This window comes from Mytilus edulis, chromosome 13 (assembly GCF_963676685.1).
Source record: "Mytilus edulis chromosome 13, xbMytEdul2.2, whole genome shotgun sequence".
In the NCBI taxonomy this organism is placed as follows: Eukaryota; Metazoa; Mollusca; class Bivalvia; order Mytilida; family Mytilidae; genus Mytilus; species Mytilus edulis.
The window spans coordinates 18,454,649-18,481,557 of record NC_092356.1 but is presented as its reverse complement, the minus strand read 5'-3'; the positions used below and the strand labels follow the sequence as shown (position 1 = coordinate 18,481,557).

General features: G+C 30.8%; 1 protein-coding gene across 1 annotated transcript; it reads left to right on the top strand.

The window, feature by feature from the left end:
- Positions 1-1,973: 1,973 nt before the first annotated feature.
- LOC139499940 (nitric oxide synthase, inducible-like) lies at positions 1,974-26,797 on the top strand. The gene is made up of 25 exons (XM_071288603.1): positions 1,974-2,566; positions 4,959-5,092; positions 6,705-6,867; positions 7,460-7,551; positions 8,057-8,198; positions 10,348-10,487; positions 11,010-11,184; positions 11,948-12,049; positions 12,525-12,719; positions 13,392-13,480; positions 14,925-15,069; positions 15,605-15,712; positions 16,016-16,065; positions 16,604-16,868; positions 17,340-17,484; positions 17,848-17,926; positions 18,336-18,538; positions 18,974-19,143; positions 19,386-19,596; positions 20,732-20,813; positions 21,953-22,080; positions 22,841-22,998; positions 24,324-24,515; positions 24,805-24,890; positions 26,324-26,797. The coding sequence occupies exons 1-24, from the start codon at positions 2,036-2,038 to the stop codon at positions 24,862-24,864; spliced, it is 3,759 nt and encodes a 1,252-aa protein (XP_071144704.1). The 5' UTR covers positions 1,974-2,035; the 3' UTR covers positions 24,865-24,890; positions 26,324-26,797.
- The last annotated feature ends 112 nt before the right edge of the window (positions 26,798-26,909 follow it).

The following is a 26,909-nucleotide window of genomic DNA, read 5'->3' as shown; positions in this document are numbered from 1 at the left end:
ACCTTGGTCTGAAACACGATTTTTGCGGTTTTCAAATTGAACACAGTAGTTCTCCCATTTTCGTCTTACTTTCATGATAGGTAGGTAATTTCTCGAGATTTTATGTATTAATGAAAAATGGTCATATGTATATGAGAGATGTATTAAATTTGATATTTTACAAAACAAAATATTTTTTGAAAACTATCCCACACTATCCACTGCCTTGCTGTTCACTTAAACTAATATTCAAGTTTCCTATAGCTCCGATTTAAATGAGCATTTTGAAGAAATCTCCAATTATGAAATAATTACAATTGCAAAAAAATCAATACTGAAGGTAATTTTGTAAGCTTTTTATAATGATAAAAGATTAAATGCTCGCTACTGCCTTCAAGTCTATTCTAGAGAATTATGCAAGAGTCTTTGTGTATTATTCAATAAAGTCAATATTTAAAATGATAAAAAAGATAATTATAATAATGCCCAAACGATATATATAATGAAGGACATCCATCAAATTGAGAAAAAAAAAGAAGAAACAAAAATGACATGGCTGAAGTGTCCAAAATATCACACAAAAATCAAAGCAGGGCATGTACATTGCCAGAAACTACGGATCAAGTAAAACAAAAGTCAGTAAAAACCCACATTCTACTCCACAAATGGCAAAAACATGACAAAAAAATTCAAAGCAGGCATGCACTTTGCCAGAAACCAGAGATCAAGTCAAAAAAGGTAAGAAAATAAAGCACACTCTACTTTACAGGTTTAAATAAAAAAGTAATACAAAATCTAAATGAACTGTAAGTTTAAAGATGTTTAAAATAATTGATCTAAAAGTTGCTATGTTTGAGTAATGTTCTATTTCCACCAATGGTTGAAAGTTGATACTTTCTATTTCATTTTACCCATTTGATCTCTCCTGAGAAGGGTGATTTTACAAAAAAAAATATTGATAAGAAAACAGTACAAATAACACTTACTTAAATTGTTTAAATGAATAACAATCCAAAATTTACAGCAAATAGGCTAAGATTACTGCTAAATATCTTATATCGGGGAAGCACATGAAAAATTAACTTGTAATTTATCTGAAACTAACGTCAATCGTTGAATGAAACTTAAAACATTATAATATTGATTGCTCAGGTAAATTAAAAATTACTTGATATTTATTTTTATCGGCTTATTAGTCATTCATGCGAATGCATTTTATATTATGAATATTATGTTTATATTTTTAAAATGTACGCTAAAATTTACAATTGGCATGAAAAGTTAAAACATTGGTAAAAAAATAAAAATATAAAAAGCGATAGACAACAATGACATTTTGTGAATTTTGGAATTATCAACTAATTTTTAAGAAATCGTTAGTATACAATAACACAAATATTTCAAAATAAAATTACTGTTTCAAAAGCTAACTTCAACTTTTTTCCATGATTTTAGTAAATCGCTTTACTTGCAGTTGAATCACTCGATAAAGGTAGATTATGAGAACATTGTCTGGATTAAAGTGTCCAATTTTCAGTAACTACGGTTAGTACTAAGAAAACATGCCACACACTAAGTAAATCTGCACCTATGTTTTATTTTATTTCTTTTATTTTTTTATTAATGACAATGTTTTAATAAGTAAAATAATTTCTTCTACAGAAACAACATGCAATGTTGGAATTTAAACCGTTTTAAAGTAGGTAACGCCTTTTGTTTTAATCATTTATACGTAATTTGTCTAATAGAGAGGAAATTAAGTGATTTTTTTCCATGACGTTTAACAGCTTAAGTAGGCATAAGGATTATAACAAATTTACATATCAAATTAAAAATATAAACAGGATTTTACCAGTATATGCATTTCTATTAGAGAATGAACCCTAACGCCAAGGAAACACACCAATAATTCAACATTGGTAACGCCCCTTGCATGTTCATGCTGTATAAATAGACAGAAACATTAAAAATGTCTTCATACGTCTTTGGTATGATTAAAATGAATAAAAAAGGAAGACAAAATAAATTTGTTTCTTTTTAAAAAAAATATTTCAGAATGGACTTTACAGGTGGACGAAATTTTTCAAAACATGGTCGGAAAGACGAGAGATACTACGAAAACAAAGACAAGTCAAGAAGCAGAAAAGAAAACGTGCCTGTCCACTTACCACAAGTGAACCAAAGAATTTTACGACAAAGAAATGGCTTGACAGTCTCTACAAATAGATACGAAACATTTGACCAGAGAGTATTAGCTGCCATTAGAAAACAACATGGCATGGCTCCACTGTACAGTAGTCCAGAGAATAACTATCGAATGTCCATGAATCATGTATCTTCATTTGAACATGTACCAAACACGAGAATTAACAATCGAATAGTTCGACATGACGGGTACGAGAAAACGGATCTTAGTGAACACCATTCATCGCATAAACATGATAAAAGAACCGAAATTAAAGAAAAAGAGAGAAGTAAGAAGGAACAGAAGAAGGAACAACCAGTCAATAACGCTCCAGTAAAACTTAAAAACTTTTCAGATAAAGATACTGTGTTGACAGACACTCTACAAAGTAAAGTCATAGAGGTAGGAAAGACATCTATAGATAAATTGGCGTGTTAACAAATTCCAGTAGGATCCAACTAAAACACAAGTGGTTAATTTGGTCATTAAAACATTCATAGGTTAAATCATTCTCGTTCCAAATCAAATATTTGTTCTTATAAAGGTTGTACTCTCGTCCAAAAGTGAATGATAAAAAACGTTTTTTTAATTTGTTTTTTTTATGATGACAAAATGATATTTGTAGAATTGTTTTTGGTATATAACCATTAAGTGTCCTCAAGGTTTAAACTTTTTATGTTTTCCTTTTCGATAATTAATTCTACTAAAGTAGAAAATAAAAAATTATTGAAGTTTGCTTTCACTTGTAGACGAAAAAGCTATTACATACAGCTTTTGTCGAAAACAAAGCAAAAAGCTCAAAGAGTTGTTATTTAAATATTTTGGTATATCTAGGATTTAAATATTTGCGTAGCGGGTTATTTAACAGTGTGCACCACATTTTTTATGCTATTTCGAATAGACAGAAAAAATATTACAGTTATTTCTTATAATTTAAATCTAACTTCCATTTTAAACCATAGAAAACCACGAAAAAACGTTGATTACATCACGGTCACATGACTAAAGTATGTATATGGGCTGATAATAAAATAATGTCAGCCAATCAAAACACGTGTTACATCCAAAATTAAATTATTTTGGTATCTCTAGGATTAAATTCTTTGCGTTTGAATATATCGAATTATATTCCGCCTTTGATTTATCCCGTAGTACAGTAGGAATCATGTTTTAGTTTTCTATGTTTTCATTGGTGTAAAGCTGGTTTCTTATTTATGTCTTTTTGTCCCTTTTGTCATGGCATTGTCAATTAATTCGCCTTATGCGTTTGTACAAAAATGTATATTGATAACGTTTTGACTGGTACTTCATTTAAAGGAATCATGATTCATATTGATCATGTTTTAGTTTTCTATGTTGTCATTTGTGTAAAGCTGGTTTCTTATTTATGTCTTTTTGTCCCTTTTGTCATTGCATTGTCAGTTATTCGCTTTATATGTTTGTATATTGATAACCTTTAGACTGGTAATTCATTTAAAGGAATCATGATTCATATTGATCATGTTTTAGTTTTCTATGTTTTCATTTGTGTAAAGCTGGTTTCTTATTTATGTCTTTTTGTCGCTTTTTCCATAGCATTGTCAGTTAATTCGCCTTATACGTTTGGATATTGATAACGTTTTGACTGGTAATTCACTTAAAGGAATTATCATGAAAATTGCCAATCGTGCGATACCAAGTCAGGAATATGAATGTTGTCGTCCATTCGTTTGATGTGTTTTGTCATTTGATTTTGCCATGTGATTAGGGACTTTCCGATTGAATTTTCCTCGGAGTTCAGTATTTTTGTGATTTTACTGTTTAGCTTAGTTAAGAACATGCATTTGAAGGTATACCTAGTTCATAAGAATTACTATTTATTTGCTTTGTCTAAACCGGACTTTCTGCCGAATGAATTTTTCGTTTCACCTACCGTTTTGTCGTATGGGATTTCAGTATTTAAAATATTTTATAAATCTTTGAACATCAATGTTTATGATTTAAGTGTTCCTGATAATAATCTAAGTCAGAAAAGCGAAGGCCGCACAAACTTTCTTGGTAAAGTTTACAATAAAAAATAATAGTATGTAACAAAGTGAAACATGAATAATTTTTTTTTAAAGTGATGTAATTTTAATTTTTGGGGGCTCGAGGTGGGGGAGCGGATATGGACGTGTATGAGGATTTTGAAAATAAAAATTCTGGACTGATCACAAATGAAAATAAATAACTTTGTATAGTCAAATTTTGAAAATCAGCAAAAAATTCTCCAGCCTCCTTCTTTGTCCTACCCGAGCACGTGAACATGATGAAATGGTGTCCATTTTACATCAATTCAATCCTATTGTATGTGATCCGTGCAAGTGTGCGCTTGATTTTTAAGTGAAAAATGACAAATAATTTAAAATACAAAAAATTAAATGATAGACTATAGCTTGATACTTGCTTTGGAAAATTTGCCAAACAGAGACTTGTACTGGTAAACCCTTTCTTTTTGAGTAATGGATATCTAATAGTTCGATTACATAATGACACAAACATGTCGATTATATTACACAATATTGAGACAGGATGATTTAATATTATCAAATATGAATAGACGGTAAATTTCAATGAGACAGCGAAATAAGAGAAAGAGAAAAGACATCAGGCGATTTAAACAGGAAAATATAATCAATATGCTTTTTATACGCTACTTTTAACTGTAAGTTTACATTGAATGTGAGGGTTGTCGAATGTTAACATATATATAAACTAACGATGCCTCAGCTATTATTGATCTTCTTTCGATTCAATTTAAGCTTTCTTATTTTAGAACATATCTTGTGGACATCAGTGCCTAGGATCGTTGTACGGCACACTTACAAATCCAAATGTCCATCGTTCAAAAGAGGAATTACTGGAACAAGCGAAAGATTTTTTTCAACAGTATTACACAGGCCTTAAAAGGTAATTTATCAGGAATAAAATTTAAACATTTCGCTGATTTTGATGAACAACAAACTCAAGGTAAACACAATTAATAACTTTTATATTTTTGGAAAAAATAACTTGTCTTATTAAAGGCTTAACAATACACGTATTTTATTTTTTGGTAATTTATATCTTTATATTTATTTTTATTGAATAAATGAATATATCTAGTAACTTTTATCATTTTCACTTTGAAAAACAAGAAATGTAGTATATAAAATTGAGAATGAAATCAGGGAATATGTCAAAAACGCAAAGCCGAACAAAATGGGGAAAAAGCCAAAAGGCCACCAATCAGTCTTTTTCTTTTGATAATATTCAGTAAAATATAGAACTATAATACCTGATTATCACTATGTATATTATTGAAATCCAGTATTCTTATTTGCTGTATGATATTAAAAATACCGATTAAAAGTTTATTTTATACCGATATATTCAATTTAATACATTTTATTAAAAAAAAAATATTTTTGTATATATATTTCCTTTCGTTAGTTGGACTGGCTATATCCTATTGGTTGTTTTAGTCTTATGACATATAGTCTAGACAAGTCAATAGGAGACATTTGTGCGCATTTAAACTTTGAATCCTACAACAATGAGTGCCTGTACCAAGTTGTGCCATCTAGTCGGGTTCTTTGTTGATGTTTTTGTCTAAATAAGATTGTCAAAGGCTTGCAGCATTTTAATATTAATTTTGATTTCATTTGTCAAATACTTTTACATATTGTTCTTATTTTTTCCAACTATTTGCCTTTTCAACTAAAGCAAGAGTACTATAATACAATAGCGAGTAACAATTTGTTATATTTTTTTTTATATATGCACTATGTTTTATATTCTTGTTAGTAGCCTCGTTGGCTGAGTGGTCTAAGTAATTGAAATATTGTATCACTAGCCTGCCAATACCGAGGTTCTCAGCTAAAATCACACACGTGACAGGTGAATGCAATTCCAATCAAAATTGAATAAGATTGTCCCTTTGTCTCTCTAAGATTGTCACCTTTCCTTTCTACATTCCAGCTTCCTTCACAAATAAAAAGTGAAACGAAATAGCAGTATAGTGTTGATAGTGTCGTTACACATTAATAAAAATAAAATTAACGGTATCAATTTTCTTGCACCAGATGCGCATTTCGACAATACATATCTTCAGTGATGCTCGTGGCCAAAATATTTAAAATCCGAAGCTTATATAAAAGATGAAGAGCTATAATCCAAAAGGTTCAAAAAGTATAGCCAAATCCGTGAAAGGAATCAGAGCTTTGCATGAGGGAGATACATTCCTTTATCAATCAATTTTTTTGCTTGTTCACGTAAGTGATGTTCTTGTTTTTATTGTGCTTTTTTACGTTTACTAAATATAGAGAGGCAAATGGGACTCCAAAGCATGTTGTTCCGTTGTCAAGTTAGACTATCTGGACAATATTTTGTTCGTTGATGTTTCAAGTCTGTTTTGTGATGGATCCCGGTAGTGTTCTGTCCAAATTGGTCGTAATTATTGATTTTCTTTTATATACTCGTTACTTTCAATACACTCAAACACTTATCCTCCATATAAGTCACTACATGTAATTTGTTATAGCAATGATTCACCCGAACATCGAAAAAGATGGGACAATGTTGTGTCGTCCGTAAATAAAACAGGGACATATGAGTTGACTGTTGATGAGCTAGAGTTTGGATCAAAACAAGCATGGAGAAATGCACCAAGGTGTATTGGAAGGATTCAATGGGCTAATCTACAAGTGAGTTCCAACGAATTAAGTATTAACAAATACGTGTTTATTAACGTAAATTAAATTTCCAAGATCTATTTCAAGTTTGCAATAATCATAAAGAAATGTATAAATTTGAATCATTTAAGAATCATAAACAGATACGACAAGATTATCAATCTTATAATGTTTAAATTCCGCTATTCAAAGAAAATATTTGGATTTATTCAGTTGTTAACATTTATATATTTTAAGAAGAACTGTACCCAAGCAAAAATGAAAAAAAACCCAACAAATTCAGAGCTGCTTTTGTTAAGCTTTTTATCACCAAATGTATAAATTTTATTGTGGTGTTCATGTGTTTTTATCCAATCTAAGATGTACTCAAAAGTAAATAAAAAAGAGCAATTTTTCAAATAAAAAAACCCCAGTTGCTTTGATAAAACATATCCATTGTTTGTATCAGTCTAAATATACATATAATTTATTACTGGACAGTAAACAGCCATCTATTATTAAAATCATTGTTTGTAACATTTTCCCCCTGTTCGACCATCATATCCCGTCATTAAACATCATATCTGGTTTCAATCTATTCACTTTTCTTTTCCCATGAAATCAGATATTTGATGCTCGCAAGGAAAGGACCGGACGAGGAATGTTTGAAGCTATTTGTCGGCATATCAAGTATGCAACAAACAACGGTAAAATCAGGTAATAATACATACTGCACCATAAAGAAAATGAATAAACTACATTTGAAAAAATATTTCAGAATGCATGAAAAAGACAGAAATAAGCTCAAGTTACGTTGTGGAAAATTATTATAGAAATAGAAAATATAGTGCGTTGTAAATAATCTTCAAACAGAAAATCTTTTATATATATATATATATTTTTTTTTATTAAATATACTTACTTGATTTGTTTTAAAACATGTTAAAGTAACTGAAAAAATGAATTCATTCCTCGAAAATGATAAAATATTTCCGAAACAAGCCTTACCAAGTTATTAAGATGATAGTTGTTTTTCACTTATTCTGCCGGTTGTTAACGTTTGCTTTGTCAGTTTGTATAGCCATCAACTGTTTGAATACTATACTGCCACATTTTACGATTTATTACAGCTTAGTGAATAGTATATTGGCTATTATTGTTTAATTTTTCCACTTCAAAATACTTAATTTAGCAACTTTAATATTATTTCATCACCTTTTAGGTCCGCGATCACTATATTTAAACAAAGAACAGATGAAAACCATGACTACCGAGTATGGAACCAACAGTTGATTAGTTATGCCGGATATAAACAGGCTGATGGTTCCGTTATAGGGGATCCTATAAATGTTGATTTTACGGAGGTGAGAAAAATGCTTTGAGTTATAAAGACGAATTATTTAATGACATATATACAAATAAATATCCATGGTTTCAAATATTCTAGGAAGGAATATAAGTGTAATTTTTTTTTCATTTGAAAAGGTTAATAGGCCCGTAAATGTTGATTTTCAGGTGTTCAGAAAATCTTTCCGATATTTTGTATTAGTATATTTCTATTTTATAATGAAAATAAACGGAAGTAATATATAGACAAAGAAGATTTCAAATATTTAAGGAATTAAATATAAACAATTGTGTCTTAATTGAAAATGTGAAGAGTGAATGTAGTGTAATCATTCGTACGACAACATATCAACTCTTACTTAACAATCTTCAAATTGAAATCGAAAGAACTTTAAGAGTTGTTGTTTATTATTCTTTTCTCTTTTCTTTTTAACAACTTCAGATGTTCGTTGCACTAATAGTTGTGAACAGCGAACTGTAATTGTTGTTATTTACCAATCTTCAAATTGAAGTCGAAAGAACTTTAAGAGTTGTTGTTTATTATTTTTTTTTTTTTTTTTTAACAACTTCAGATGTTCGTTGCACTAATAGTTGTTAACAGCGAACTTTCATTGTTGTTATTTACCTAAAAGGTATTTTGAGACTCAAAAACCAAAAGAAAATAACCTTGAACTTAAGTTGACTTTCAAGTAGGAACGCATTACCAGCTATCGATAACGCAACAGTTGTGCATTGGCACATATCAATACATTAAGTATAAATACGCTTACACATTTTATTATCTATACGTTTAGTCTTTTAAAATCAAAATTTAGAATCCGGTTGATTATTTGCTAACCGTGCAAATTAAATGATATGTGTTGGGTTGTTTAAATAATTCATATCATTTATATTGATTCGAATGATCATTATATCTACAACTGCTTGTCCCAAATTTAGTACTTTAAATAAAGATTATCTTCAGGTTATCAAGTGAATTTAAATAGTATTTCAATGTTTATTTTAAAAGTAAGTTGTAAAGTAGGTCTAACTTCCGCATATTTATCTATGTTATCATGACTGGTATACGATAGTATTATCGACAAAAGCTACCCGTAAAGTACAAAGATAACGTACTAATGTACTACCCTACCTTTGAAAGGTCAGATAATCAAACAACTTCTTTAATAAAAAGTAAAACATATACTGTATTCACCGCATTTGAAAGTGTTTTCTTTTATATCTAAATTGATAATAATGGTCCTGGTGAACATAAATTTAAATGATATTTTATAAAATGATAACACTTATTATCACGTTGAATAACATTATTATTTGTAGAGGCAAATATATGTTTAGTCTTTTTGACATATCTGTTAGATAGTCAATAGTTTTACGGTATCCCGGTATTTATACATATTTTTCTTTTTATTAAAATATATATGTAATGACTTGAAGGGAAAACGGTGCTATTTATTCTGCCATAGGCGACAATGTTAACATTTTCTAAATTTACCACTTTTAAAGATAAAAACCTTGATTAAACAGTTATATGTTGTGTTAGTACTTTATTACTCTGTTTTAAAAGTTAAAGCCAAATAGTATCATGACCAACTGCCAACGGAGCTTGTTTATGTTATCCATGCCCACCGTCATTTTGCACCAAATTTATGAAATTTTGCAAGTCTTTTCGAATAATTCTCTAAAAAATATTTCAATAGGTTTTAAAATTTATATTGTAAATAAACACACTGCAGTTATTCATAGATAAATAAAAAAAATATTGTACCCTTACATCCAATCACAGCGCTCCTAATTTGACTTCCTTCACCTGCCTTGGGTACACAAAAGGCCAACCTTATGCTGGAAAAATGAAATACTACCGTTTTCCCTGAAGCTTAACATGATCTTAACATGATATAAATTTCAACATAACAAAATTATAATTCATTTTACAAAAGGACAAAAATGATCACATATCAATTAATATGCAATATAAATGTAGACATGTGTAAAGTGAAGATTATATGTATTTGTGTAGAAATCAGGGTAGATATAGAATTGTTTTAGGGCGTTTGGTACACAAAGATTTAGAAAATATTTCTTACACGGAAATGAGATTTAGCATAATATTTATTGACATGGCTACATTTTTATACTAAGTATGTTTTTTCTATTAAATTTCAGACCGTTACAAAGATGGGTTGGAAAGGACCAAACGGTAGATTTGATGTTCTTCCAATAATTGTACAGGCAAATGGAGGTGCTCCCGAGTGGTTTGAAATACCTTCAGAATTGATAATGCAGGTTGCAATAAAACACCCAAAGTAATTTTTATTCTGACATTGAAAACAAATAAGTCTTAAAACAAAAACAAAAAAACCCCAGAAAAACACATTATATGAGCTTCACATATTGTTTAGACATATTGTTAAAAAGAGTATATTGCCGTGTACCAGTACTGTTGTTATTTTTTTCGTTAGAGTAATTTTTATTGACAAATAACCTATAATCCCTTATAAATATACCACGTTTCATTTCTCTTTTTACCGACAAACGCTGATAAAGAGTCAATTCAGCTTTGGGTAGACAATTATCTACTAGAATGAACGTTCATTCTGCACAAATGGAACACCAACATCCAAAAATCAACACACAAAAAATTCGGAGAATACCTTTTTTCTGAAATAGTTAAAATAAAGTTCTGTTTATAAAATCATACCTAACGTTTTTTTTTATTACATCAGTTTTAGTTAATTATTTCTTCATTTTATTTCTTAACATTTTCAAGGGAAAATTTTGTAATGTCCGATGAATGAAATTTTCAAAATATTCATTTTCACCTACAGATATCCAAAATTCAACGAACTTGGTTTGAAATGGTTTTGCATTCCAGCTGTATCTAATATGAAATTCGATTGTGGTGGGTTAGAATTCACGGCATCTCCATTCAATGGTTGGTACATGAGTACTGAAATAGCTTGCAGAGACTTCTGTGATAAACAACGTTATAATCTAATAGAGGTAAAATATTATTTAGTTAAAATCTGAGTTCTATACCCCTTGGTCAAATGGCTATATTAAATTTCTTGGACTAGGATTATCCGTAAATATAAACGACAATACCCCTAAACTTCGTTTTTGGTTTGGTTCTCAAGCATTTACTTCGAGAGCCAATCACAAGTCTTGTTTAGACAACACGCGCATCTGGCTAAAGCGTTGTATCTATAATAAGTTTTGTTTTGAAAAACGAAATTCTAAAATTCAATTATAAGGATAAACGGATTTTTTTTTATATATTTTGCGTTTTAACACATGGAATAGTTAGAATCGATATATAGTACCAAATCAAACACATTGAAAAGAAAGTTTTGCTGAAATTATGATTAACGTTTATTCGATTGAGTTAACAAGTCATAAGCAGCAATAAAGGTGCTGGTACTGAATTGAAATGTCTTAATCCCGTTTCCGTTTGTTTTTATGTAGAGTTGATAATCTATCCTTTTGAACAGAGTATCATGTACAGTATGTTATGAACTCTTGTCCATCCAGTGTCGCATGTCTATCTTTAGTTCCAATTTCTATCTTTTTATTAAGAAAGGTAATCAATGTTTCTGTAATTGCCAATGTTGCAAAACAAAAATCTGAGATATCAAAATTGTTTTCCATTGTTTTTTTTATCAACATTTCACGAAATTAAAATCTCAATTTGTGCCTCAACATCACAAACATTTTTGAATGTACAATATGTAGTAAACATAACGTCAATTGTCTTCAAATATTTTAGGAAATAGCAGAAGCCCTTGGACTGGACACAAAAAGCAATCCAGCGGCATGGAAAGATAATGCCGCAGTTGAAACAAATATTGCAGTTCTTCATAGTTTTCAGGTATATTATAATGAACTTTTGTTACTATATAAATCCATTTGGCACTCTTCATACATTATCATATTTAATCGAGAGCCATTTGGGAAATTCATTTAACAACACCAGGATTATTTCAATATTCATTATATTGAATATTTGACTTACTCGAAGCGTCAGATGAATACATAATAGAGAAATGGGGATGTGGATACAGAATTCAGAATGGAAATGGGGCATGTATCAGAGAGACAACAACCCGACCAAATGGCAGAAAGCAGCCGAAAGCCACTATTATAATGGGTAAACACAGCGAGTAAACAAAATGTGTACTGGTTCAGTGGAATAGGAATATTATTGGTATTCTTCATCCATAATTATTCAATGGAAAAATATATTTTACACAGCAGGAATACATTTTATTATTCATTATATTGAACAATTTCTTTCTGTTTTATTATAAAATTACTAACTTATTATCTTATTATTTTAATTAAAGACAATCGGTTGCACCCTAGTTGACCAACACACAGCATCAGAGCAATTTATGACCTTCATGCACCAAGAGTACAGACAACGTGGAGGATGCCCTGCAGACTGGGTGTGGTTAGTGCCACCAATCAGTGGCAGTTTGACGCCTGTGTTTCATCAAGAGATGACCTTGTTCAAGCTGAAGCCATCATACGAATACCAGGTAAGAATAAATAATCTTCCAATGAATTTGAAAAATTACGGTTTCATCTCATTATGACATCATAAATTTTTATATGATTTTAATTTAGACTAATACTTGAATAGGATTTGCAAGATAGAGTGTTTTTGCTTTGTTTACACTTTGATATACCATGTTCCAAAAATACTGACGTAACCCGTGAAAACACTGTGATGATTGCATTTGGATCTTTATTGCGATACGGTACACATAAATGAATTTCTTGGGTTCCAAGAAATTAATAGAAAAAAGAAATTCATGTTCTAATACAAAACAAGAAAAGAAGAAAAAAATGCTTGTTAAAAGGTAAAATTATGAATTAAATAAAATTTCGCAAATTGGCATGACTGATGTTGGCGCATTCACGTCATGGCAAAAACATGATGTGGTACAAATTCAAAATCTCAAGTTCAAGGATATTCTTTGAATTCTTATGAATTCTTTAGGGACCAGCTGAAGGACGCCTCCGGGTGCGGGAATTTCTCGCTACATTGAAGACCTGTTGGTGACCTTCTGCTGTTGTTTTTTTTCTGTGGTCGGGTTGTTGTCTCTTTGGCACATTCCCCATTTCCATTCTCAATTCTATTATAATGTAACGATAAAACGGAGATTTTGAGTAAGATGTTACTATTAATATTTTGAACTGTCCAACAGGATGAATTATGGAAAACTTACGGTTTGAAGAAGAATGGAAACAGAACAAAGAAACGTAACCAAAAACTAAGGTTCAAGACTATTGCAAGGTAACATAATTGTGAAAAAGGTGCTATCAAGGGGACATCCAAATCCGATTCTGTGATAATACCGGGGGGGGGGGGGGGGGGGGGGGGTAGCAACTTTCGTGGTTTTCGTGGATTGGCGTTATCCTTGAATTTCAGTGTCCTATGAAACATTACAACTGTTGTCTAAATCAAGACATAGATGGAAAGATCCCAATGACGGTTTGACTTCATCGATACGGGCATTGCTGATTGAATCTAGAAAACTCATAGAATATTAGCAAAACTATAATGACCATCTATTTTAAACTTAACAGAGGATTTTACTCATTTAATCCTTAAAGAAACCTGAATTGTCTGACTTTAAACTATTCAATTCTAACAAAAACTATATTTTTTATCGATGAGAGGCAGATTCTCATACGAAAAAGAAACATCATATTGATCTAGCTTTTTTAATTTTCAAAGAATTGAATTCTACAATTCAAAGTTTATTTGAAGTACTTGTTTATTTTATCGTTTTCTTTCTATGACATATTTTTGGCCCAATTAATATCTTTGATGATCGTTTATCTGTTGATCGTAGGTTAATTAGTCATGTTAGTGCCACTACTTCTGAATTCACGTATGTTACCTTTTAAAATGTACTTTGAAATATCATTCAATCTAGATACTTTGTAAGCATTGCTTATATCTGAAAGCAATTATTCTATCAACTATTTAATGAATGTTTTCATAAATGAAAGATTAACAAGTAAGTGACAAGGAACGGATCACCTTATGTTGCAATGTCCATCAAATCAATATAAAAGTACAGTTACTTATTTTCAAGAACACGTTTTCTATAAAAAGTAAAATCACAAAAATACTAAACTTAGAGGAAAATCAATTCGGAAAGTCCATAATCACATGGCAAAATCAAATAACAAAACGTATCAAAAACGAATGGACAAGAACTGTCATATTCCCATTTCTGATGACTTCAAAATCTTCGCCCGATTTTTTCTCTCTTTTAATTGAATTAGATAAATTCCACGAATTTTAAGAACCTTCGAATGTATTGCTTTTGCTAAAACCACGAAAATTGGTTCCCACAAATAAAAGTAATTTTCAGTAATTTTCAGTTAATTGGTTGTAACTAAAAAAAAACGCCAAACATACAGTAGTTCACCTAATATCATACTGAGGACAATATATAGAGCATCAAGAATCCTATAGATCTAGGGTTATACGTAATAAAAATAATATTATCCTGCATTTTTTTTTAATTCTCTTCAATATGTTTCATTAATACCTGCAGTTTTGCAATATGACAATCTACTGTTTTTGACAATATTGTTAAATCTATGACCACTATATTCAACCTTGGATTTTAAACATACAGACAAAAAAAATCTGATAGATAATATGACGGGATAAGTGTTTTTAATGCTTCACATCTTACATTTATCAATATTTTTTCCTTTAGGGCTGTGTCTGCATGGACAGCTTTGATGACGAAAGCTCTTTCCAAAAGAATAAAGTGTACCATATTGTTTGCTACAGAGACGGGTAAAGCAGAGAAGTTTGCCACTACTTTGCACAAAATATTCAGACAAACGTTTAATTCTAGGGTACGTAAACATATGCCATATAAATTATATCGAGACCTTTAATTATTTGAAGTTTATGCATACTAATCATTTACGGCACACATTTGTGAAAAACTGCTGTTATCCGATTAAATTATGTTTGTTTGTCTAGTTTTCCATCAATATAATATATATTATGTTTCCCCTCATCGAATGGATGTTGGTGTATAAGTAGAATCTACTCAAAAATTAAAGACCCCCTTTGCAAAGCTCTGTATTATGCAAATTTCTATTCAAGTTTTTTTTAAGTGTCACATAAATACGAGCAACTTGTTCAAGATATTTCATACAGAAATTGTATGAAATTTAAGGGATAGTATACACAAAACCAATAAAAGAAATCGAACAAATAGCGATAGTATACACAAAACAGTATCAACTGACGCCTCCCGCAGAAATTATGACAAACATATACAACATGTCATACTTAAAGTCTAGCTTTAAAGGGAAGTATGTACACACATTGTTTACAAGCAAGAAATATTCATCCACCTTTTCAATAAATGTCATTTTTTAGATGTTGAAAGTGGAAAATTACAATGTACTGGAAGAATTGAGATCAGAACAGTTGGTTTTGTTCGTTGCAAGTACATTTGGAAATGGGGATCCTCCAGAAAATGGAAAGGTAATCTTCGACAAACAAGTGTATAAAAACTGTTCTTTTTTATGTTATTGTTTTTGATTTCAATACATTTGATAACATTTATTGTTGAACTATAATACACACAGAGTAAGATAGACATAAGAAGAAAAGCAACAAAAAGATGGTTCGTGCCTTGGATAAATGTGTTACATTGTTATAAAGTATACCTAACTACATATGATTTTTGATAAACCATTACAGCAAACATTAATGATTATCTCAAAATGTATGCAAAGTATAAATTCTTTAAAAATCGTTCAATAGTTTTAATATTTGTTTTTATAGACTTTTGCTAAAGCACTGCCAACGGCTAGAGACAGGTCATCACAAAAAAAGTAAGTTATATTTCGTGAAGAACTCATGCCAAAACCATCCACACATAAGTATTAATGAATGATACTAGGGTATGCCATTCAAAAAAAATTTCAGGACGTCCTCAAACACAGGGACACTTCCAAAAAGCAATTTATCTAATGCATTATCCTTAGGAGATTTAAACACGTTTTCATCAAAAAGATCAGGTTTAAATAATGTTTTTTTTTTCTCTTCATTTTTTAAGCAATTGGCAGACACAAATGGAATATCAAGAAAAAATATACAGAGTCGGTTTAGCTATTTTGGTAAATAAATACTCAGCAACATCTCTCGAAATAGAGTAATATCCGAAATATAGATATCGAGAAGTAATGTTTTATTTTTCATTTAATGTCGTTCATTCACATTGACACCACAGAATAAAATAATGCCTTTGTTATCAATAAATTGTTTTTAGTTCTCGGTTTAAATATAATTGTAATAAAACCCATTGGAAGTTATGCGAATCATTAAAACAAAAACAATGCATATTATAAAGCACTTTGTCTTTGTTTTCAGTGGCATGCATCCTGCTGTGGCTAGTCGGAACATCACTTATCAAAATGGTAATTCTATGAACGGAAGAAATGCTGGGTTAGGACATCTGAAATTTTCAGTTTTTGGTCTTGGTTCCAGAGCATATCCGAAATTTTGTGAATTCGGACATTTCATAGACAAAACGATGGAAACTTTAGGAGCCTCAAGAATTCATGCTATTGGTGAAGGTGACGAACTTTCTGGTCAAGAAATATCTTTTAGAGACTGGGCAAAGAATGTATATCAGGTAGGTTTATTGATAAATGACATTTTCAGTGTAATCTAGAAAGGGTATAAAAAAAAATTAAAACACATCTTATATAAAAAATACACCATCCTTATATTGAAGATGCAAATCGTATAATCCAATTAATTTTTTAGATAGATTATAAATAACACAAAACGGCGTATGTGCAACTTTGAATAGTCATTCCTTTTCAGTGAAGTACATATACAATGTACCAAGTGAATACTTACTTTACAATAATGTTCTTCCTTAAAGATATATTCAATTGTCGCTTGTTCGAAACTTATCGTTTACATAGCAACCGTAGTCAGTAATTCATATGGATATGAAAATTGATTAACTATGAAAATACCTTTAAACATTGTTATTTATGATAAATTCGTAGAACAGAAGGTATAATTTCACGTGGATATTGTAAAAATGCATCAGAGATATAATAAGAATTTTCGCTAAATGTCAATTTTCTTTCAGGTTTCGTGCAGTCATTTCAAAGTTGGAAACAAACAGGGCTTAAATGACGCCGCCGATGTTTTGGCAAAATCAGATATGACATGGCGCCCTGAAAGATTCCGAGTAATAGATATACCAAGGAGCAAACGTTTGTCGTTATCACAAGGTTTGGATATGTCCTTTTTATAATTAGTATCTCAATCAGAATCACTCAAATAGAACAGACATGAACGTATCTAATGTGGTTTTAAAGACATAGTAGAATTAAGACATATAAACACATGATAATGGATGAATTATATATATGAATATGCTAAAATGGACATTTACTGATTTTTAAGGGGGCCGATCTATCAAAAGATATAAATCATCATTGAAGCAGAAAGTTTCGCATTTGAAATGGTCACATTGAGAAACATAGGTATGTTCCGCCATTTTTGCCATATGGCCGCTGAATACCCTACATCAATAATATATAACTTTGGTTTAATATCTTATAATGTTCATAACTCTTTAATTTGTTTTTTAGAGCTGTCCAAGGTGTATGGAAAGAACGTGTCCAAATGTAGACTCAAAGAAAGAGTTAATCTAGGAGACAGACATTATAGGTAAAATCAAGCGGAAGTTTAAGTTGTTTTATTTGTTGATTCATTGTATTATTAATGTCTTTTATTTTTTAAATGCAAAAACAGTTCGAGTCATTTTCACTTTGCTTAATATCACGAGACGAATTTGTCGAATAAAATGTATTATTTCAAAAGTTCAACTTTTATGACTTTTAAATCTGAGATATAACAACTTAATTATAGTTACAGAAATAATATCATGAATATTCTTTGCCACCGTCAATTTGAGATTTGATTGTCTGAAATGTAGTTTTACTAGTGACCCATCTTTGATAGAAACTTTTAGTCAATGAAAAAAAATGTTACATATAAATTGCATAAGAAGTTATAATACTGAATACCAAACAAAATATTTAACAAATAATGGGATGTCTGTTTATTTAATTTGAAGTCCGCAGACAATTCTAGCTAGGATAGACATTAGAGATAACAATGATGCGATGCGATACAGTCCAGGAGACCACGCGTTGTTGTTCTCAAACAATCAACCAGATCTTGTAAATGGCATTATAAAACATTTAAAGGACGTCACAGCTAGTGATTTAATACAATTACAATATAATACCTCTGAGGATGACAAAGGCAGTCAAATGGGTGAGTTTTTTTTAGAGTATTTAAAGAGTTTACACTCAGACTTTGTTCATTGTATCTGAAAAGAAAAGGGATGAGAAAAAAAAATCATTGCAAAACTATGGTAAACTTCTTATTATCTCCATAAACTTAAAAGTTATTCTGACGTTTCTGACTTTCCATATTTCATGTTTCATTCAAGTAATATCATTCATCAAACATTGAAAAATATGTACGAAATTGGCTTTTAATTTATGTATTGGTATTAACATGAGCGTTCGTGATGAATTTAAAGCAAGAAAGCCCAGTTGAATCACTATTCTGTTTTAGCTGTTATGTGTACATTGTATGATTTGATAAAATGTAAATTAAATTTATTTACTTCATTTCAAACAGAAACCCCAATCAGGCTTTTGATTATTATTGACATGGTTAAACCATTTATACATCACTTTGTAGGAAATCAAAACTATTGGGATGATTATGGACGATTCCCGCCATGTTCATTAAAAGACTTGCTGAGTAGATATCTCGACATCACGACACCTCCATCCCAGGAATTTCTTAGTATTCTCTCTGGCCTAGCAACAAGACAAGAGGACAAGCAACGAATCAAACGCATTGCAGAGGTGAGAGAGTAGTCACACATAGTCTGAATACAATGTTGAAAGTTCGTCATTTGATTGAGGAAAATAAAGCATTCTTTTATTTTTTACATGTTTAAACAATGAAAATGAACAATTCTTCTGAATCCTTTAACGTATGTTGCTGCTATACAATACCATAAAAATGATTCATTATCTTTCCGCTCTCACGGAACGTGTTATTATAGCTTTGGTTCACGACTCATCCTGCCTTTTCATAATTGTAGAACACAAGCGCCTATGAAGACTGGAAAAGTCATGGAATACCAAATATCCTCGACCTACTGAGAGATTATCCATCGCTGCAAGTGACCCCTGCCTTCCTCATATCACAACTTCCACTCCTTCTACCTCGTTATTACAGTATAAGTTCTGCATTAGACGCAGCACCAGGCGAAGTCCATGTGACAGTCGCTGTTGTAGAATATCAGACGCCAGGTAAGGGACTAGCAAATGCGTTGTTGTTTTTTCTACACAATTTAGCCATTAACATGTTTACCGTTATACCTCTGTCTTTTTTTATATACTCACAGGAAATAATTCTGTCAGATATCATTATTCATATTTTTATAAGTGTACCCTAATTCTTTTATAATTGGCTTCAAACTTTTATCATGTCACACAATAGAGAATAAAGCGCCAACACATAGTCTGTCTGATTTTAATAAATAATGATTAACTTTATTTAAGGTAGCACAATACAAAGATTTTATAACTCCAACTCCCAAGTTTTAAAATGCTGTAACTTTCTTAAAAATGCTTAACAATCTATAAACGTGGTAGTTTTGGATAGCTAACAGATTACTCTTTCAAATTAATGCAATGTTATCATTATGCAACAATTATGTAACCAATTATAATGTTAACTGTGTCCAAAATATTTTTTACCAAATTTCCACTTTCAAATGAAATTAGCTTCTGCATAGGTATCCCTAGAGGGTTGATTTTATTATATGTTGTTCGTATGGCCATTATCTACAAAAGGTGTCTCAGATTTCAGATAGAATGTATAGAACAAATTTTACACCTAATAAAACATTATCTTCTTTTATGTGGATAGGATGTTTACACTAATGTGAGATTTATGAGAGAATGGAATACCATAAGGACAATTTGAGACACCATTTTCAAGCCCATGATGTGTTGATTAAGATTTCGTAAAAATTTTCTGTATAGTTTAAGAGATGATTGAGCTAAATTCATTCAAGTGAACTGACCCAGATTTTGCCACTAATAACATAATAATTGATTACATAATGATTGTATAATAAAAATATTGAAACCATTTAAAAGATTAATCTTTTGTTTATCTATATATATTTCTTTTATTATTTTCTATGCATTCATAAGAAAGTTACAGCATTTTAAAGGTTAGTAATTGGAAGTAAAAAAATCTTTGTATTGTGCTACCTTAATAAATCAACCGAACCAACATAGTCTTGAAACGTTTTAAGAATTTTACAATGTTTCAATGGCCATGTTAGGCCTCCGTCTCCTTCAGAGCTGGCAAAACTCTTTTAGTAAACTATTCATTCTACATTATATAATCAATCATATGTGTTGTCATTTACAGATGGAAGACAACATAAAGGTGTTTGCAGTAATTGGTTAAACACTTTACCTGTTGGTCAGGATATCTATTGTTCAGTTAGATCGTGAGTATATAATGACAAGTTTATATAGCTTCTGCATAGGTATCCCTAGATGATGATGAGTCTTATGTAGACGAAACGCGCGTCTGGCGTATAAAATTATAATCCTGGTACTTTTGATAACTATTTACACCACTGGGTCGATGCCACTGCTGGTGGACGTTTCGTCCCCGAGGGTATCACCCGCCCAGTAGTCAGCACTTCGGTGTTGACATGAATAGCAATTATATGGTAATTTTTATAAATTTTCTGTTTACAAAACTTTGAATTTTTCGAAATACTAAGGATTTTCCTACCCCAGGAGTAGATTACCTTAGCCGTATTTGGCATAACTTTTTGGAATTTTGGATCCTCAATGCTCTTCAACTTTGTATTTATTTGGCTTTTTAACTATTTTGATCTGAGCGTCACTGATGAGTCTTATGTAGACGAAACGCGCGTCTGGCGTATAAAATTATTATCCTGGTACTTTTGATAACTATTATATGATATAGTAGCGTACTGTCAAGCTTATTGTTTATACAAACAGGTACACTACACAATGAAATGGTAGCGTTATCCATTGAAAATATTATATCAGAAACATATTATTACTCTTCGAAAAATATTGACGTAATAACAAATCAATCGTTCCATCACATATTTACATATACGAGTAAATATGCAGTAGAACTAAGGTATAACTTGACTAAATGAAACACCTGCAAGATATGCCTGAATATTGATTGAAAAAAACATTTGGCAAATAATGCCATCAAAGCAGATGATATTTTTTGGTCTTTTGTGTATCTGATTAAAGCTACTCCGGAAGCATGGGTTGTGTGTCCTAACGGGTTATTATGAGTGTACCTGAAAATTCCGTGTATAATTTTTCACAGAATAAATTAATGTTAACCATACAATAAATAATTGCAAAAGTAGTATTCTGTTGTTCAATAGTCATATCTCGATTAAGCAAAAACAAATCCGAGAAACAAGAGTTCCATTACGAACAACATTTTTTGTAGTAATAAGTAAACCATCATCAGATTTGCACATGTATGAACTTTACGTACCATACAAAAATGTTGGTAACTGAGTTGCATTTTATATATGATCATATTAGCTCCTGTAATCATTGACAGTTTTCATATTTAATGCAGGGCACCACTGTTTCATCTTCCAAGTGACACGAAAGTTCCAATTATAATGGTCGGTCCTGGTACAGGAATAGCACCATTTAGAAGTTTCTGGATGCAGCGTAAAATTAACATAGAACTCGCATCTCGAAGTATGTATTCTTATCTAGTTATATGTTTACTGTTAATCATTTAAAGATGAAACCATTGAATTTGGTTTGCCTTTGTTTTTATCAGAAAACGTTTTACTTTTTAAAACGTCATTTCAAATGCTTGTTTTAAGATCTGTATGCTTGTTGTATAATTCAAATTCATGTATATCATTGTTAAGTTATTAAAAGGTTACTTACGTATAAGCCGAAAAATATGTTTTAGATATATGATAAAACGAAAGAAACAAAACAGCAATGATTATTTGTAAAACTTTAGAACAAACAAATATCAAACATATGATAATCTAGAACATACTTTTTAAATATTATAACATAAGGAATTCCGGTAATGATACAAATATCTTACCGTTTATATATTGGAAAAGAGGATGTTGTTGTTGACTTTAGCTGCGTCTCTCTTCTCTTTTTGTGTCTCCTGTCAGAACAATTCAGTGACACTTGAATTGAGAAGACTTTCTGCTCCCATTTCTAGGAATTAAAAAACCCATGGTTTTTTTTCGGGAACAAAAAGTGTCCGTTAGTGGGAAAACGTATGTGTTACGTTTTTCGTTCTTTTTTGTACATAGATAAGGCCATTAGTTTTCTCGTTTGAATTGTTGCACATTGTCATTTCGGGGCATTTTATAGCTGACTATGCGGTGTGGGCTATGCTCGTTGTTGAAGGCCGTATGTTGGTCTCTTGTGGAGTGTTGTCTTATTTGCAATTATATCACATCTTCTTTTTTATATATCTTTTTAGATCGACAAAGGATCTCTTTTGGTGAATCGTATTTATATTTTGGTTGTCGACACACGATAGCAGACAATATCTTCAAAAATGAACTACAGCAATGCGAAAATGAGGGCATTTTGACCAGATGTTACTTTGCATATTCTCGTGAGCAAGGAATGAAAAAGGTATGAAATTCAGTAATACTATTAGCTGATATTTTATAATATGTTTACATTGCTGTTATGTCTGACTAGCTTTTATTTGGCCTTTTAAATTTTGGTCTGAGCGTCACTGATGAGTCTTTTGTATATGAAACGCGCGTCTGGTGTATAAACCTGATATCTCTAATGAATATTGTTATCCTTAGATCAAATAAAAAATACCCACAAGCAAATCTTAGACATTTAAACTCTTTATTTATAAGGGCATGATATGTTTGTAAATTAATTCTAAAAAGCATATCAAAAGTAAAGAACTCCAAGGTAAATTCAAAAAGAAGGAAGTTCATGAAAACGGAAAAAACGTTAACGCAATACTTTATCAATCTACGGAACGATTTTAAAACAACTGACACATTCCTCTTATGTGTTTCCCTCGGTTTATGTTTTTAATCCGGATTTGTTTCCTCTTTATCGATTTATATGCCTTTATACGCCTGACTAATGTAGAGTATTGCACTGATTATGCATATGTTTAACATTGAAATTTGTACAGGCAATGCTTTTTTTTGCATATTTCATACTGTTGTCAGGGAAGGGTATATCAACTAAAATATATAAAACAAGGTTTTACATTAAATAACATTGTATTGATAGATCTTACTCAAGGGAGCATTAGCTTTAAAATTCAGGTTCACCTATCTGAACAAAATTCTCATATTTAATTTCAACATACTATAAATGTTTAAATTAATCAAATTACAGAAAAGAAAAAAAAAAAAAAAGAAAAAAATAAACACACACCAAATAGCAAAAAAGACAAAAAAAAATAACCAATTCATTGGTTCTCAACAGCATAAAGGCTTTTCATACTAACTGTTGTTATGATATCATAAAAATACTAACGTCTTCATTACCCATAAACATAAATAGAAATAGAAATAGAGTACGTGCAATATTTTTCTAGGCCTGTTTGATTTCATGTTAGAGGTTAGAAATATACACAAATCCTCATTTTACCGGAGCAAGAATAATTTGTGGGGGTCAATATAAAGCAACGAAATGGTCCCTTGTATCTCTTTTCAATGTTAATATTCTGTTCTTTTCAATAGATAAACCACATAATGAATAAATGCTTACCATATTTTATTATTTGAAACAAAAACAAAAAAATCTTATTTGAATGTTTTTTCTTATTCGTAGGTAACGCCTTTTGAACTCCGCCTACTAACCCAATATGAAATAGTCACTCAGTTTCTTTTAGCCAAAGATATTCATTGAAATATATAGGAGGTAAGATAAACATTGGACATGTACCTTATATAATGTTTCATAATTGTGTAATATTTCAGACATATGTTCAAGATTTGATCCAAAGAAATGCGACAGATGTATTCAGATTGGTTGTAAAAGAAAATGGACATTTCTATATTTGTGGCAGTATTCAGATGGCGTCTGACGTTAAACAGATGCTACGATATGTGATTCAAACTATAGGCAGGCTATCTGATTCTCAGGTGGATCAGTACATGGATACAATGAAGGTGAGAATATATATATTCATAATTGATTTCATTGTTTGCTCTCTCTCTGATATGTTACATTCTAAATTATGAAGACAGTTAACTGATATTATTAATAGAAATTGGTTATTAGATGAAAAGCATAAGTAATGGCGCCGTTCTCTTTGCTTTAGGTGTTTAACTTGCACATGTAATTTTTTGTTTTTCATGAATTGATATATCTTAACCCCCTTTTAAGTGTGCTGACAGTGACGTTTAACACAAATAATCAATCAATACATTGTTTTTTTTAAATTGTTTCTAATTGCAGGAAGAGAACAGACTACATGAAGACATATTTGGTCTAGCTGTCCGATTGAATAAAAGATAATGACTTATGAACGGGTAATATACTTTGTAAGTCTCTGACACTATATTAATATTGTTTCAATAACGTCACATAACATAATGATTGATAATATAAAGGTTCATATTGGGGCAAATAACTTCCTTTTGTCGACTCAGGAAAATGTATTGACATGTCAGTGTAGTTATTCAAAAAATAAACTCAACACATTCATAATCAATCATACGTATATAACACCGAAATCCCCAATTGAATAGCTTTAATAGCTATTTATCCTGCAATTGGGTGTCCTACTATACAGATACAGCCCTACAAATATCGCTATGCTGTATCTGTATACTATACAGATATCGCTTTAAAGCTCCGCCCACTGCCGGACTGAGTATTGTTTGAACCTGTGTGACCTCAGAATGTGTATTCCATTTGCATTCCAATGACGATGACAATTGTCGATTTCAAAACTTGAATGTGTATGATTGCGTTACAAAATCAACCATGTCAATTTCAGCATGCATGTTTAGTGAATGTTAAGCCTGAAGCGTAGGACAACTCGTCCACTTCTGTTTCAAATTTGGCAATGTTTTGTTATTTGTTTTTACTGTTGAAATTAGTTGTTGTGTTAAAATAGATAATTATTCACCTTGAGCGATGTATTATTGTTGACAATTCGAGATTCTTTTTTTGCGAACCCGTCTTCAGCATGTTCAGCGTAATGTGTGATTTTGATATTACTACGCGGGCCTCAAGGGATTAAAAATCGAAAATAAATACTATATATGTTAGTGTTTGTGTCTTTCAAATCACAAACAGTATACAGAATTATTGCAGGATAAAGACAATAACTATTTAGTGTCTTTAAATATCAGCTGTATTTGTACTCGGCTCGAAACAGGTGTAGTAGCTCGCTATAAGCTCGCATACACCCTGTTTCCTAGCCTCGTACAAATACAGCTGATATTTGAAGACACTTAACAGTTATTGTCTATATAAACTCATCATAGATACCAGGATTGAAATTTTACATTTACGTCAGACTCGCGTTTCGACTACAAAAGACTCATCAGTGAGGCTCGAATAAAAAAATGTTAAAAAGGCCAAATCAAGTACGTAGTTGAAGAGCATTGAGGACCAAAAAATTCCTACAAGTTTTGCCAAAAAAAGCTAAGATAATCTATTCCTGAGGTATTGATTGGCACACTATGTATTTACAAAAGTTTTGATTTATCGTTTAAAGTGAGAGACCAAGAAGATATACATATAAAAAAGAATAGCCAGATATCGAAGTTTATAAATAGTTGAACAAATCAACCCGTTGAAGTTAGAAGGCAGTTTCTGTATTACTTATTAAAACTGTTATCACTAGAACAGAAATAGATTCTCAGAATCTGAAAAAAACAAGAAAAAAATAAGAAAGATGCATGTATTTGAAATGGTTATCCATAAATTTTATAAAATGATTATCACCAGTATATTCTCTTTACAGGGCTGACCATGTGCCATATGTGGACGATTGTTGTACATAAACTACTAAATTGAATGACTGTTGTTTTTATTTGTTGTTATTCAAACTGTGATATACTTTTTTTATTTGTTTAAAACATGAGAGAAATATTATTCGTTGCCATTCATACTGTGATATATATTTTTTTATATTTACATGTGATAAATATTTGCACTTTTTATATTTAAATGAAGTTTTACTATTTAAGAATCTATACGAATGTGGGTTATATTCTTAAAAAGTACACAAAAACGCCTCAATTTCTACAAACATTGCGAAGTAATGGAAATTCCACTAATGACGTAACTGGTTAAACATCATTTCCGCTTGCAAAAAATAATATAACCCGCAGTCCTGTAGATTTTTAAACTGCAAGTTAATGTGTTTCTGTGTGTTTTACGTTTGTCGTATACTATACATTTTTATTTATAATGATGAAATAAATTTTCTACACTTTATTATAAAATTGTTGTATTTAATACTGAAGCATCACCGACGAGTCATTAATTGTCGAAAGTTGCTCCTGGTAAAGTAAAGTGTTGAGAGCGTTGATAATATGGGTCGACAC

Bases quoted from the DNA above. Each gene is read 5' to 3' on its own strand.
- LOC139499940 (XM_071288603.1), top strand. From the start codon at position 2,036: ATGGACTTTACAGGTGGACGAAATTTTTCAAAACATGGTCGGAAAGAC. The intron at 10,488-11,009 runs GTAATTTTTATT...TTTCACCTACAG, and splicing joins GTTGCAATAAAACACCCAAA to ATATCCAAAATTCAACGAAC. The intron at 15,713-16,015 runs GTAATCTTCGAC...TTGTTTTTATAG, and splicing joins ATCCTCCAGAAAATGGAAAG to ACTTTTGCTAAAGCACTGCC.